The sequence below is a fragment of the Macaca mulatta genome, chromosome 15, assembly GCF_049350105.2.
Source record: "Macaca mulatta isolate MMU2019108-1 chromosome 15, T2T-MMU8v2.0, whole genome shotgun sequence".
NCBI classification, from domain to species: domain Eukaryota; kingdom Metazoa; phylum Chordata; class Mammalia; order Primates; family Cercopithecidae; genus Macaca; species Macaca mulatta.
Genome location: NC_133420.1, coordinates 5,606,924 through 5,620,055, shown reverse-complemented (window position 1 = coordinate 5,620,055; position 13,132 = coordinate 5,606,924). Strand labels below are relative to the sequence as shown.

The window sequence follows — 13,132 nt, the reverse complement described above, 5'->3', positions numbered from 1 at the left end:
GGGGGGAGGGGGAGGCCTTCGGGCGATAGAGAGGGGAGAGGGGGAGGCCTTCGGGCGATGGAGGCTGCGGGGAGGAGGCCTTCGGGCAATGGAGAGGGGAGAGGGGGAGGCCTTCGGGCGGTGGAGGGGGGAGGGGGAGGCCTTCGGGCGGTGGAAGGGGGGAGGGGGAGGCCTTCAGACGGTGGAAGGGGGAGGGGGAGGCCTTCGGACGGTGGAGGGGGGAGGAGGAGGCCTTCGGGCGGTGGGGGCCACGGGGAGGGTGGTCTTCGGACTACGTGCGGGACGGGAGATCAGGGCTGGGACGTCCCTCAGGCCTCCCTCCTTGCCCCAGCTTCGCGGGCCGCCTAACTGCCCAGCTCCAAGGGTGCCACCGGACCCCGCTGGAGAGGAACTTTTCCGTTGGCTGGATTTAATCACCCCCCATTCCCGGTTCCACGTTTCCTTTAAGTGGGGCTAGTGGGGCTGACAGGGCCGCAAGGCGGCAAGGAACTGGATTGCGATTGGTTAGCGCGTGCCTCGGTCGGCGGTACAATTGGCTGAGGCGCTGGGTCTTGGGCAGCATTCCCCGACGGGATTGGTCGCCGCTTTCCCAGAGCCCGCCTTCCGCAGTACAAGCGGTCCCCGGGTCGGGTGGGAGGAGGGGCCTCCGGGACGAAGAACATGGCGGCGGCGGACCTCGCTCACATTCCTGATGTGGACATCGACTCCGACGGTGTCTTCAAGTATGTGCTGATCCGAGTCCACTCGGCTCCGCGCTCCGGCGCTCCGGCTGCGGAGAGCAAGGAGATCGTGCGCGGCTACAAGTGGGCCGAGTACCATGGTGAGGGCGGGGCCTGCCGGCGTGCGAGGGGCGGGGCTGGCGAGGCGGGGGCGGGGCTTGGCGGGCCGGGGTGGGTGCTGCGGGCCACCGACTGCGTTCTGCTCCCAGCCCTGCCCCTGCTAGGTTTGAGCCAGGCTCAGGTCCTGGGCGGGAAAGGCGTGACCCAGCCTGACACCCCCCGCCTCACGACAGTCTCCCAGTCCCCGAGCTCGCCCCGGTTCCACCCTCCTCTCATTCATCCCTGTCCCAGCCTCAAGGGGCTTCGTCTCCTCTGGGGAAGAGGCTGTTCAGAGCTGGGATTTTAGACCTCTTCGGCCGGGAGTTCCTCCCGCGGCCTCCAAGGGCGGCCAGGGCACGTCCTGAGGTCGCCCTCCCATCCCAGCGGACATCTACGACAAAGTGTCGGGCGACATGCAGAAGCAGGGCTGTGACTGTGAGTGTCTGGGCGGCGGGCGCATCTCCCACCAGAGCCAGGACAAGAAGATTCACGTGTACGGCTACTCCATGGTGAGCCGCAGCCCCGTCCCGCCCTGCTGGAGGCCCCGGTTCCAGCTTCGAGGCCCACCTGAGTCTGCTGCCCTGACCCGTGGCCCCAGATGAGCACGCAGGCTTCCCGGGGTTCTCCCAGGGTGGGCGGCAGAGCCCTCCTTCCAGGGCCAGTTGTGTTCCTGCATTCCCCCATGGAGCACATGCCAGACCTGAGGGGCGGGAGGGAGACCCCCAGACATGGCCTGCCGTTCCCTCTCCCTGCCCCCGGAGGCCTTGCTGGGCTCTAGCTGTCCTCCAGCACTTTGCGCCCTGGGCCCCCAGAGGCAGTCAGTACCTGGGTGGAGTTCAGAGTCCCCGCCCGTGCTCTTCACAAAAACCACCAGCAGATGAGAGCCACGTGCGTCCCTCTGGGTGCCTCAAGCCCCAGGATCCACCCTCAAGGTTTGCTTGCCTGTGGAGGTCGCCTCTCCCCAGGGGAGCCCCCAAGGGCAGTCGGGATGGTGGGTTTGGCACCCCCAGGCACTCTCTCCCTTTCCCACACTCGCTTCTGGTGTGGCTGGTGGCTGGATGCCCAGAGCCAGGGCATGGGGTCGAAGGGTCCAGGTGGTGCCAGCAGGCGTCTTCTCTCTCCAGGCCTATGGTCCTGCCCAGCACGCCATTTCAACTGAGAAAATCAAAGCCAAGTACCCCGACTACGAGGTTACCTGGGCTAACGATGGCTACTGAGCACTCCCAGCCTGGGGCCTGCTACCTCCAGCAGCCATGTCAGAGCCCCCGCCTTTGCCTGCACCCCTTTCGGGGCTGGCCCTGCCTGCTTCTGCGGCAGCCCCTGGTGACCTGCCGTCTGCCAGGCTTTGCAGACAGGCTAGCTTGACCACAGAATTAAACGTGTTGCCACGCCTCCCAGTCTCTGAACTCTGTCCTTGGCTTCCGCACCGTGCGTCACCACCTCCAGGGCCCCCCAGACCCTAACTAAAGCAGGTGGGTGGGGGAGCACAGGAGTGGCCCCAGGGAGTGGCCATGCACACTCAGCCCTTTGGGGTCTGATAAGGGGGCCCTGGTGATGGCCTGATTGCTCTTCCCACGGTCACTGTCCTCCAGGGCATCTTGGAGTCAGGGCCTGATCCCTCGGGCTGGCCAAGACCTGGGGCACCCACCAGTGCTCCCTCCTGTGAACCCATCCAAGGGCTCCCCAGTGTCCTGTCTGCCGTCTGCCCTGAGGCTTGGCCTGCAGGCTCCTTCCATGACTAGCCCCATGGGGCCTGCCAGTATCCAGGGTCAGGTCCCACAGCTGCACCTACCCTGCAGGTTCACGTTAACTCTGGGGGCCCCTCCCAGGTCCCTCCTGCACCCGGCAGGGCTGTGGGCACAGCATGGGTTCAGGCCTTGCCCTGGGAAGCCCCAGACACAGTGGCACTCCGTGGGGTGGTGCAGGGGCACCCTGGGGGCCAGGGCTGGTTGTACACAGAGCATCCCCACCTTTTGTCAGCTCACTGGTCCTCCGGCCAGCCTCTCCAGACAGGCACTGTCGTGACCACATTTTACAGACCGGGACACCGAGGCTCAGTGACACAAGCTCCGAGGTCACACCGTGGGAAATCACAAACGGCCTGGCTCCAAATGCCACACTCCTTCCCCAGCCTCAAAGAGCCCTGCCCCAAGTGTGGGTCTGTTTCATGAGGACCAGAAGTTTCTGGGCTCCTAGGGACCCTGTGCCTGGCACCAGATGGCACCTGGATGCTCAGGGTGAATGAATGAGAGGGTGATCCTTCAGAGGCAGGTGCCCCACAGCTGCGACCACAGGGGCCGGCTCTGGTGCACATGCTGGACTCCTGCAGCTACTGGACTGGTTGAGTCCTGACCACCAGGCTAGTGCCAAAGGCACAGTGAGAGGCCACGGCGGCCTCTGCCCACCCCACATTGCCGAGCAGAGTCCTAGTGGGGTGCCTGGGTCCCTCCCCATTCCAGTGGGAACTTCCCCTCCACCAGGCAGGGCAGGGCAGGGTGGAAGGGCCTGACCTTGTGTCTGAGGGAGCCGAGCAGGTGGGAGCTGACCCTGGGTCAGAGGCCCCCTCCTGGGGCCGCTATCCCGGCCTATGCTTGGCACCGTCAGCACTGGGTGGGGCCAGGCCGAGGGGCCCTCCACTTAAACAGCAGAGTCAGCGCGTGGGGCCAGTGAAGGCTCATAACCGCACAGAACTTCCCAAGCACCCTGTGTGGCCGCTCTGGCCCTGCTTCCTCTGGCCCAACCATGCCTCTGCCCAGCCACCTGCTGCCCGCCCTGGTCCTGTTACTGGGTAAGTCGTTTGTCTCACTCCTGAAGCAGGACAAGGGGCTCTGGCTTCTGAGCCTACCATCTGTGTGGCAGTGATGGGCACCAGGGCTGACGCCTGAGCCCCAAAGGGAAGCTGGTTTGCCAGGCACTGCCTTGGCCGGTCTGCAATGGGGGTGACCTGGAATCAGCCCATGGGGTCCTCAGGCCTGCCAAGCAAAGGAAGAGACAAGACTCCCCTCCCAGTCTGGGACAAGAGGGCTCAGGAGGTGCCCCCCAGCTCTGTCAGCCTTTGTCTGCCACCCTTGGACTGGGCGGAGCCTGTGGAAGCCCCTGGGCCACCCATTGGTGCCTCCCATTGGGGGTCACCCTCCCAGTGCCCAGTTCACTGCTGGGCACGCTGGGTTCCTGCTACCTTTCTGGGGGTGCCCATGGCAGGGTGCTCATCCCCACACAGGCCCAGGCCCTCCTCCCCAGCCTCTTCAGGGCTGGAAACAGGAGCATGCTCTGCTTGGTCCGGAGCCGGGTGGGAGTTCTCTGATGGGTCCTGGTCCCTCCCTGCCCCATCTCCTGGTCTGAGAGGCTTCCCTGGACAAAAGATGTCCAGTGCCAAAACTGAATAGTCCTAGGCAGGCTGGGATGGCTGATCACTCTGCACCCAGGCCCCCTGGCTGTCACCCTCCCCGCAGCAAGATCCCCAGGCTGGGCCTGGGTCCCCAGCCACTGCAGGAGCCCCGGCCAGGCTGCGTGCAACTTCGTGTGTGACTGCAGGGACTGCTCAGATGAGGCCCAATGTGGTAAGCCAAGGCCAGATGGGCGGGCAGGGCCAGTGTGAGCAGGTCTGGCGCACACCTGACCACCCACTCTCCCAGGTTATCGTGGGGCCTCGCCCGCCCTGGGCACCCCCTTCGCCTGCGACTTCGAGCAGGACTCCTGCGGCTGGCGGGACATTAGCACCTCAGGCTACAGCTGGCTCCGAGACAGGGCGGGGGCCGCACTGGAGGGTCCTGGGCCTCACTCAGACCACACACTGGGCACCGACCTGGGTAAGGCCAGGGCGAGTCTCTGCGCGCCCCTGTCTCAACACCCTCCTTGCTCCCTGCCCTGTCTCCTGACCTCTCACCTGGGCCAGGCTGGTACATGGCCGTCGGAACCCACCGAGGGAAAGAGGCGTCCACCGCAGCCCTGCGCTCGCCAACCCTGCGAGAGGCAGCCCCTTCCTGCAAGCTGAGGCTCTGGTACCATGCGGCCTCTGGAGGTGCACCCTGGACCCCCAAGGCTCATGGGGGGTGCCCAAGGGGAGGGCGGGTGGGGACAAGCAGGGCCGCAGCTGCCCTGGGACCCCTGACATTGCAGATGTGGCTGAGCTGCGGCTGGAGGTGACCCATGGCTCAGAGACCCTGACCCTGTGGCAGAGCACAGGGCCCTGGGACCCCGGCTGGCAGGAGTTGGCAGTGACCACAGGCCGCATCCGGGGTGACTTCCGAGTGAGCTGGGAGGGTCTGGACGAGTGGGAGCCTTGGGGGGGTCTGGGCCCTGACTTAGGTCCTGAGGGCCTGTTCTCTTCAGGTGACCTTCTCTGCCACCCGAAATGCCACCCACAGGGGCGCTGTGGCTCTAGATGACCTAGCGTTCTGGGACTGTGGTCTGCCCAGTAAGGCACCGCCTCTTCCTGTTCCACCCCCGGGAGGGCCCCGCCTGCCCACTCCCCTGCCCAGACCCTGTCTGCCCCCGAGTGCTCTCCCACTCCCGGGGCCTCGGTGAAGGGTTAACCCTGCCCCACCCAGCCCCCCAGGCCAGCTGCCCCCTGGGACACCACCACTGCCAGAACAAGGTCTGCGTGGAGCCCCAGCAGCTGTGCGACGGGGAAGACAACTGCGGGGACCTGTCTGATGAGGACCCACTCACCTGTGGTGAGGCCAGGGTGGGGGCCCAGGGTGAGGCAGGGACACTGGACACCTTGGTGGGGGCCCTAGCACTCATCCAGGAGGGGGCACCTTGGATCCTTGGGATGATCCTTCTGGGGGTGTGGTTGCCAGGGCCACCCTGGAGCTGGGGCCATACGGCTGCAGGAAGCACTGCCTAGCGGCCCCGACACCGCCACCTCCCGCCCTAGGCCGCCACACAGCCACCGACTTTGAGACAGGCCTGGGCCCATGGAACCGCTCGGAAGGCTGGTCCCGGAACCACAGCGCTGGTGGTCCTGAGCGCCCCTCCTGGCCACGCCGTGACCACAGCCGGAACAGTGCACAGGGTGAGGCCCACAGGGGACCCGGCCCAGGCCCCGTCCACGTGGCCACAGCCCAGCGGCTGTGGCCCACTCCCGCTCTTTCCCGCAGGCTCCTTCCTGGTCTCTGTGGCCGAGCCTGGCACCCCTGCTATACTCTCCAGCCCGGCATTCCAAGCCTCAGGCGCCTCCAACTGCTCGGTGAGATGGGTGGGGCTCACAGGGCCTCCGTGCTGGCTGCCCAGGTGCAGGGCCCCCAGCCAGCTCTTGGTTCCACAGCTGATCTTCTATCACTACCTGCATGGCTCTGAGGCTGGCTGCCTCCAGCTGTTCCTGCAGACTCTGGGGTCCAGTGCCCCCCAGGCTCCCGTCCTGCTGCGGAGGCGCCGAGGGGAGCTGGGGACTGCGTGGGTCCGAGACCGTGTTGACATCCAGAGCGCCCACCCCTTCCAGGTAGGGAACAGCAAGAGGGTGGGGTCTGGGGAGCCAGGCTGGGGGCAGGGGAGGGGAACCCACAAGGTACCTGCTGTGGGTGGACAGGGACCAGACCCCGGGGGAAAATAGGCTGGGCACCCCCTGAGCCCCTCTGCCCTCAGATCCTCCTGGCCGGGCAGACAGGCCCGGGGGGCGTCGTGGGTCTGGATGACCTCATCCTGTCTGACCACTGCAGACCAGTCCCGGGTGAGCCTGCTGAATCTGCCCTACCCTGCCTTGCCCTGGAGAGGCACAGCACTCCCCATTCCTGCCACCTGACCCAGTTCTGCCCCCACAGAGGTATCCACCCTGCAGCCACTGCCTCCTGGGCCCTGGGCCCCAGTCCCCCAGCCCCTGCCGCCCAGCTCACGGCTCCAGGATTCCTGCAAGCAGGGGCATTTTGCCTGCGGGGACCTGTGTGTGCCCCCGGAACAGCTGTGTGACTTCGAGGAGCAGTGCGCAGGGGGCGAGGATGAGCAGGCCTGCGGTAAAGGGGCTCAGCCTCCTGCAGACCTCCTGCTGAGGAGCCAAGGGGGTAGGTGCCGGGGCGGGCTGAGGACTCTGCCATTCAGTGCCCATTGCTGTTTCAGGCACCACAGACTTTGAGTCCCTCGAGGCCGGGGGCTGGGAGGACGCCAGCGTGGGGCGGCTGCAGTGGCGGCGTCTCTCAGCCCAGGAGAGCCAGGGGTCCAGTGCAGCTGCTGCTGGTGAGGCCCAAGGCCCAACGCTCAAGCCCCCACCCGGGTGTGAGCAGCATCCTTGGAGGAGTCTCTGCTCTCTCTCTGCACTACAGATGGTCTCTGGATTGGGGATCCCTCAGGGACAGAGTGGGGCCCTGGACGAGGCTTTGAGCACCTTGCTCTTCCCCTAGGGCACTTCCTGTCTCTGCAGAGGGCCTGGGGGCAGCTGAGCACTGAGGCCCGGGTCCTTACACCCCTCCTTGGCCCTTCTGGCCCCAGCTGTGAACTCCACTTGGCTTACTATTTACAGAGCCAGCCCCGAGGTACCGCCGCCCTCCACAAGCTCCCTGGCCAGCCCCTGGGTGCTCCCTGCACGGTGGGAGGGATCTGGGGTCGGGTGACCCACAGTGCCCCCTGCCCCGCTGGCCAGGTTTCCTGGCACTAGTTGTGGTAGACAACGGCTCCCGGGAGCTGGCATGGCAGGCCCTGAGCAGCAGTGCAGGTGGCTGGAAGGTGGACAAGGTCCTTCTAGGGGCCCGCCGCCGGCCCTTCCAGGTGAGGAGGGCAGCCCAGAGTGGGGGTTCCACTGGAGCGGGCCCTGACTTAATGATCCTCCTCATCCCCCTACCCCATGAAGCTGGAGTTTGTCGGTTTGGTGGACTTGGACGGCCCTGACCAGCAGGGAGCTGGGGTGGACAACGTGACCCTGAGGGACTGTAGCCCCACAGTGACCACCAAGAGAGACAGAGGTTCCTGCTGCCCATCCTCATTCCCACCTGGGTGCTCCCCCCATACCCCTCCAGGGACCCCGGAGCTTCCACCTTCTCAGGGCTCTGGAGGGGGAGGGGGAAAGGTCTGTGACCCCACCTGGCCCCACCCCCAGAGGTCTCCTGTAACTTTGAGCGGGACACATGCAGCTGGTACCCAGGCCACCTCTCAGACACACACTGGCGCTGGGTGGAGAGCCGTGGCCCTGACCACGACCACACCACAGGCCAAGGTAGGACGGGCGCTCAGACCGGGGGTGGCTTTCAGACAGGAGTGGAGCATCTCTGCAGCTCAGCCCCATGCCCCCTACAGGCCACTTTGTGCTCCTGGACCCCACAGACCCCCTGGCCTGGGGCCACAGCGCCCACCTGCTCTCCAGGCCGCAGGTGCCAGCAGCGCCCACGGAGTGTCTAAGCTTCTGGTACTACCTCCATGGACCCCAGATTGGTGAGTGGACCTGGGAGTGGGGCAGGGCCTGTGGGGAGGCCCCCGGAGGTTCAGAGCCCCCCTCTGACACCCATCGAGGCACAGGGCAGAGGTCAGTTATGGACTGGTTCCCTCCCTGCAGGGACTCTGCGCCTGGCCATGAGACGGGAAGGGGAGGAGACACACCTGTGGTCACGGTCGGGCACCCAGGGCAACCGCTGGCATGAGGCCTGGGCCACCCTTTCCCACCAGCCTGGCTCCCGTGCCCAGTACCAGGTGAGGCCTGGCGCCCGGGTGGGAGGACAGGGCAGGACCCCCCGCCAGCTGACACCCTCCACCCCCAGCTGCTGTTCGAGGGCCTCCGGGACGGATACCACGGCACCATGGCGCTAGACGACGTGGCCGTGCGGCCAGGCCCCTGCTGGGCCCCTCATCACTGCTCCTTTGAGGATTCGGACTGCGGCTTCTCCTCGGGAGGCCGGGGTCTTTGGAGGCGCCAGGCCAATGCCTCGGGCCACACAGCCTGGGGCCCCCCAACAGACCACACCACTGAGACAGCCCAAGGTATGGGGGCCTGGCAGGGGCAGGGATTGGGGGGCTGGCCAGGGGCTGGCAGGCTGATGCTGGCACCTCCAGGGCACTACATGGTGGTGGACACCAGCCCAGACGCACTGCCCAGGGGCCAGACGGCCTCCCTGACCTCCAAGGAGTATAGTCCCCCTGCCCAGCCTGCTTGCCTGACCTTCTGGTACCACGGGAGCCTCCATAACCCAGGTGAGGGGCTTAGGGAGCCCACCCCAGTGGGCTCAGGGAAGCTTGGCCTGGTGTCCCCACCAGCCTTGTGCTGAGGCCACTGGGAGCCTCTTGCGCCCGCGAGGCCGGGAGCCTGGGAGCTCAGACCGGGGCCTGCAGGCGCTCTCCCCACACTGCTGACCGGGGCCGCCCCTGCTGGCAGGCACCCTGCGGGTCCACCTGGAGAAGGGCAGGAAGCACCAGGTGCTCAGCCTCAGTGCCCACGGTGGGCTGGCCTGGCGCCTAGGCAGCGTGGACGTGCAGGCTGAGCAAGCCTGGAGGGTGAGTGCACGGTGGGGTGCCCCTCCCCCTCCCCGAGAGCTGCCTGGACCCACTGCGGCTGCCCTGCCCTGCACCCACCAGGTGGTGTTTGAGGCAGTGGCCGCAGGCGTGGCACACTCCTACGTGGCTCTGGATGACCTGCTCCTCCAGGATGGGCCCTGCCCTCGGCCAGGTGGGAACCCTGCTGTGGCCTCAGCCCTGCTCTGGGGCGCCTGCCTAGCCCTCTCCCTTCATGGTAGTGGTGCCTAGGGCTTGGGCCGCAGCACCACTCACCCACCCATGTCCTGCAGGTTCCTGTGATTTTGAGTCTGGCCTGTGCGGCTGGAGCCACCTGGCCTGGCCCAGCCTGGGCGGATACAGCTGGGACTGGGGCGGGGGAGCCACCCCCTCTCGTTACCCCCAGCCCCCTGTGGACCACACCCTGGGCACAAAGGCAGGTACGTGCCCACTGGAGCCAGGTGGGGAGGCGACCCAGAGGCCACACACAGCCACCTGGCCTCCTGCTGCCCACCGAGTACACGCCCCATCCAGAGGAGGCCCTGCCCACTCAGCCTCTGCTAGGGCCCTGAGGGCTGGCTCTGCCCATCAGCCGGGCATCAACCTCCTCTTGTTCCCAGGCCACTTTGCTTTCTTTGAAACTGGCGTGCTGGGCCCCGGGGGCCGGGCCGCCTGGCTGCGCAGCGAGCCTCTGCCGGCCACCCCGGCCTCCTGCCTCCGCTTCTGGTACCACATGGGCTTTCCCGAGCACTTCTGTGAGTCCGGCTGGGCCAACGGGGGCCTGGGCAATGGGGGCAGCAGGGGTCCAGGAGCAGAGGTGGGGAGGTGGCCTCCCACCCCACCCCTGGTTAGGTGTGCAGGAGTCCCGGGACCCCAGGCCTGACACGCCCTGGCCCTGCTCTCAGACAAGGGGGAGCTGAGAGTGCTGCTGCGCAGTACCCAGGGCCAGCTGGCCGTGTGGGGCACAGGCGGGCACCGGCGGCACCAGTGGCTGGAGGCCCAGGTGGAGGTGGCCAGCACCAAGGAGTTCCAGGTGAGGCCGGCTGTCCAGGCCAGGAGCTGTCTCCTCCTCCACCCAGGGCCCACACAGACTCCTTTCCTTCTCCATCAGGTTGTGTTTGAAGCCACTCTGGGTGGCCAGCCAGCCCTGGGACCCATTGCCCTGGATGACGTGGAATATCTGGCCGGGCAGCGTTGCCAGCAGCCTGCCCCCAGCCCAGGTGAGCCCTGGGCTGCAGTGGAGGCACGGAAGAGGGCCCAGGGGGCCAGCCCAGCTCAGGGCTTGCCAGGCTTACCAGCGTGTGGCCCCAGGAGCTGCGAGCATGCTGCACCCAGACAGGACAGGAGAGCTGCCAGGCCCACACCCTGTGCCCTCCCCACTCTCTGCCCCACTCATCCCTGGGGCCACTGCCCGAGCTGGGCTGTCCCTGGGGTACAGTCTCTGGGGCCTGCCCTGCCTGGCTGTGGCCTCTGTGCTCCCTGTGCCCACACCCAGGGCAAGGTCCATCCTGGAGGAGCTGCCAGTCGGTTCAGGGCAACCACTGACTGCTCTCACTTGGTGAGGGAAAGGATCTCACCTGGGGCCATGAGCCCCACCAAGTCTGCAGACAGCAGCTGCCTGCCTGCCAGGCCCCCTCCTTGTGGTGGCAGAAAAAATACCCTCTGCCTTTGAAATAGGGGTGAACCCCAGGAGCCAGCAGAGGCTGAGGGGACCAGGCAGCCCCAGGCTTCCTCCTCAGCCTCAGATGTAGGCGCTACACCCGGACACCAGAACTGGGGGCTGCTTTGGAGGGCTCACGTGTCCCTATGGCCCACAGGGGACACAGCCGCACCCGTGTCTGTGCCAACTGCAGTTGGCAGTGCCCTCCTATTGCTCATGCTCCTGGTGCTGCTGGGACTTGGGGGACGGCGCTGGCTACAGAAGAGGGGGAGCTGCCCCTTCCAGAGCAACACAGAGGCCACAGCCCCCGGCTTTGACAACATCCTTTTCAATGCGGTAGGAGCCCCCAGGGATGGGTGGGCAGGAGCCTCTGTGCTCAGCTGTGACCCTGGAGGGTAGGCACTGGCAGGACACAACCCCCCAGGGAGGAGCCCCCACCTGCACAAGGCCCATCCTTGCCCTCCCTCTCCCAGCCACCACTGTCAAAGCTCCTCCTCCTTCCGGGGTGGCTCACACCTGTAATCCCAGCACTTTGGGAGGTCGAGGCAGGTGGATCTCCTGAGGTCAGGAGTCTGAGACCAGCCTGCCCAACATGGTGAAACCTCTTCTCTACTAAAAATACAAAAAATTAGCTGGGTGTGGTGGCAGGTGCCTGTAATCCCAGCTACTCGGGAGGCAGGGGTTGCAGTCAGTGAGCTGAGATCATGCCATTGCACTCCATCTTGGGTGACAAGAGCGAAACTCCGTCTCAGGAAAGAAAGAAAAAAAACACTCCTCTTCCTCCTCCTAGGATGGTGTCACCCTCCCGGCATCTGTCACCAGCGATCCGTAGACCACCTCAGACAAGGCCCCGCTTCCTCACGTAACATCCAGCACTTGGTCAGACCCTAGCCGGGGACCGGACACCTGCCCTGCCCAGGCTGGGACAGGCTGCGGGTCTCAGGACATGCCGAGGCCTGGGCGTTCCCTGCCCTGTGCTGACTGTTGCTCTGTGAATAAACACCCCGGCCCATGAGGGCGGCCCAAGCTCCCAGGCTGAAGTCAGTGTGTCCACACTTCACCAGCCAGTGAGGGTGGGGGCTGCAGTGTTAAGTGACATGATTAGGAGAACATGCTAGGGGCGCCTGCTTGCTTCTGGATGCAGCTCAGGAACCAGAGACAAGGGGACCCTCTCCCACGAGGACACAGACCCACCAGGACAAGGGCCAGGGCAGGGGCTCTGTGTCTAATGAGGACAACAGTGAAACTGACCCACAGCATCAGGAGCGTGCAAAGGAGATGACCCTTAGGGGACACGGTGCACGGGGCAGGCCCGGAGGGAAGAAGTGCCTCAGCTGGGCCCACTCTCTGTGGTACAGGCCTGAGCTGCCCCAGGGACTATGGGTCACAGTGCCCAGGTCACCAGGTGCCCCAGGACTGCAGCTGAGCCCTTCCCTTTGGCTCCCGCGCCTGAGCAGGAGGGTGACCCTGTGAAGCTGTGACCTGGCCTGGGGCACAAGCAGAGGACTCCCGTCCTAACGCAGGGTCAACGTCACTAACCTCAGCTCCCAGAGTTCTGGTCCTCCACGTGGGTGACTCGGACACAACCCCATGGTGAGGGCCCAGTCTTGTGGCCTCTGAGGCCTGGCTGTGGGTGGCTATCCCCTGGGAGGGTGGCGATACCCAGACCTGTGCAGCCAAGCCCCCTCCTGCCCATAGGAAAGCCCTACCCTGCCTCATGAACTCACATCTGCCCCCAGGAGCCATGCGGTGCTGGAGGGCACAGCACGGCACCCTCGCCAGCCATTGGGCTCCTGTCCGCCCTGGGGACTAAGTCCCAGCAGAGGGTGGCGGTCAGGCATGGCTAGCACCGTCCCTCGTCTTCAGGTGCCGTGGGGCTGACCAGTGCCCGCTGTCCACACAGATGGGCGAAAGGAAATGGCCCTGCAGAGAGACCTTCAGAGCCCCCTGGCAGCCCACTCCCGGGCATCAGTCATGAAAATTCACCGGCCTTTCCCACAACTAGGGGCCTGGGAGCTGAGAGCAGGACCGAATAATCTGGCCCCGGCGCCAAAGGCAGGAAATTTTCCCAGCTTCTCTTTAGAGCTACATCAGAGAAAGCAGCTCCCAGTGACACCGCTCCTCTTCCTTCCGCGCCTCTGGCCTCCACCCCTCACCCTTATATAAGGTGGTGCTCAGAGCTCCCTGAGGCCTCTGAGCCACAACTGCTACTGGGCAGACACCCCCAGAACAGGAAGGTGGAGTT

The 13,132-nt window shown here is 65.7% G+C and overlaps 2 protein-coding genes across 10 annotated transcripts; both read left to right on the top strand.

Moving 5' to 3' along the window:
* The first annotated feature begins 638 nt into the window (after window positions 1-638).
* On the top strand, window positions 639-2,210 carry PHPT1 (phosphohistidine phosphatase 1). 4 transcript variants are annotated; one of them, XR_013405256.1, is made up of 4 exons: window positions 639-820; window positions 1,203-1,327; window positions 1,631-1,750; window positions 1,943-2,210. XR_013405256.1 is itself a non-coding variant. In XM_077967080.1 (4 exons), exons 1-4 carry the CDS (start codon window positions 661-663, stop codon window positions 1,975-1,977), a joined length of 375 nt encoding a protein of 124 aa, XP_077823206.1. In that variant the 5' UTR covers window positions 639-660; the 3' UTR covers window positions 1,978-2,210. The 4 variants fall into 4 exon arrangements, 3 of the variants coding, with proteins under 3 accessions (XP_077823206.1, XP_077823205.1, XP_014971824.1); XM_077967080.1 differs by having other exon boundaries at window positions 1,696-1,750; XM_077967079.1 differs by having other exon boundaries at window positions 1,693-1,750.
* A 1,263-nt stretch (window positions 2,211-3,473) lies between these two features.
* Window positions 3,474-11,915, top strand: MAMDC4 (MAM domain containing 4). Of its 6 annotated transcripts, XM_028834585.2 has the most exons (29): window positions 3,474-3,606; window positions 4,271-4,378; window positions 4,454-4,627; window positions 4,714-4,839; window positions 4,938-5,068; window positions 5,151-5,235; window positions 5,369-5,494; window positions 5,698-5,835; window positions 5,921-6,009; window positions 6,088-6,261; window positions 6,405-6,489; window positions 6,581-6,769; window positions 6,873-6,989; window positions 7,154-7,285; window positions 7,393-7,517; window positions 7,600-7,711; window positions 7,846-7,962; window positions 8,043-8,177; window positions 8,299-8,432; window positions 8,501-8,720; window positions 8,793-8,930; window positions 9,112-9,230; window positions 9,312-9,402; window positions 9,521-9,667; window positions 9,848-9,982; window positions 10,133-10,260; window positions 10,339-10,447; window positions 11,045-11,223; window positions 11,678-11,915. In XM_028834585.2, exons 1-29 carry the CDS (start codon window positions 3,561-3,563, stop codon window positions 11,717-11,719), a joined length of 3,651 nt encoding a protein of 1,216 aa, XP_028690418.2. In that variant the 5' UTR covers window positions 3,474-3,560; the 3' UTR covers window positions 11,720-11,915. The 6 variants fall into 6 exon arrangements, with proteins under 6 accessions (XP_028690418.2, XP_077823058.1, XP_077823059.1 ...); XM_077966932.1 differs by having other exon boundaries at window positions 9,112-9,402; XM_077966931.1 differs by having other exon boundaries at window positions 3,507-3,606; window positions 4,244-4,378; window positions 9,112-9,402.
* The last annotated feature ends 1,217 nt before the right edge of the window (window positions 11,916-13,132 follow it).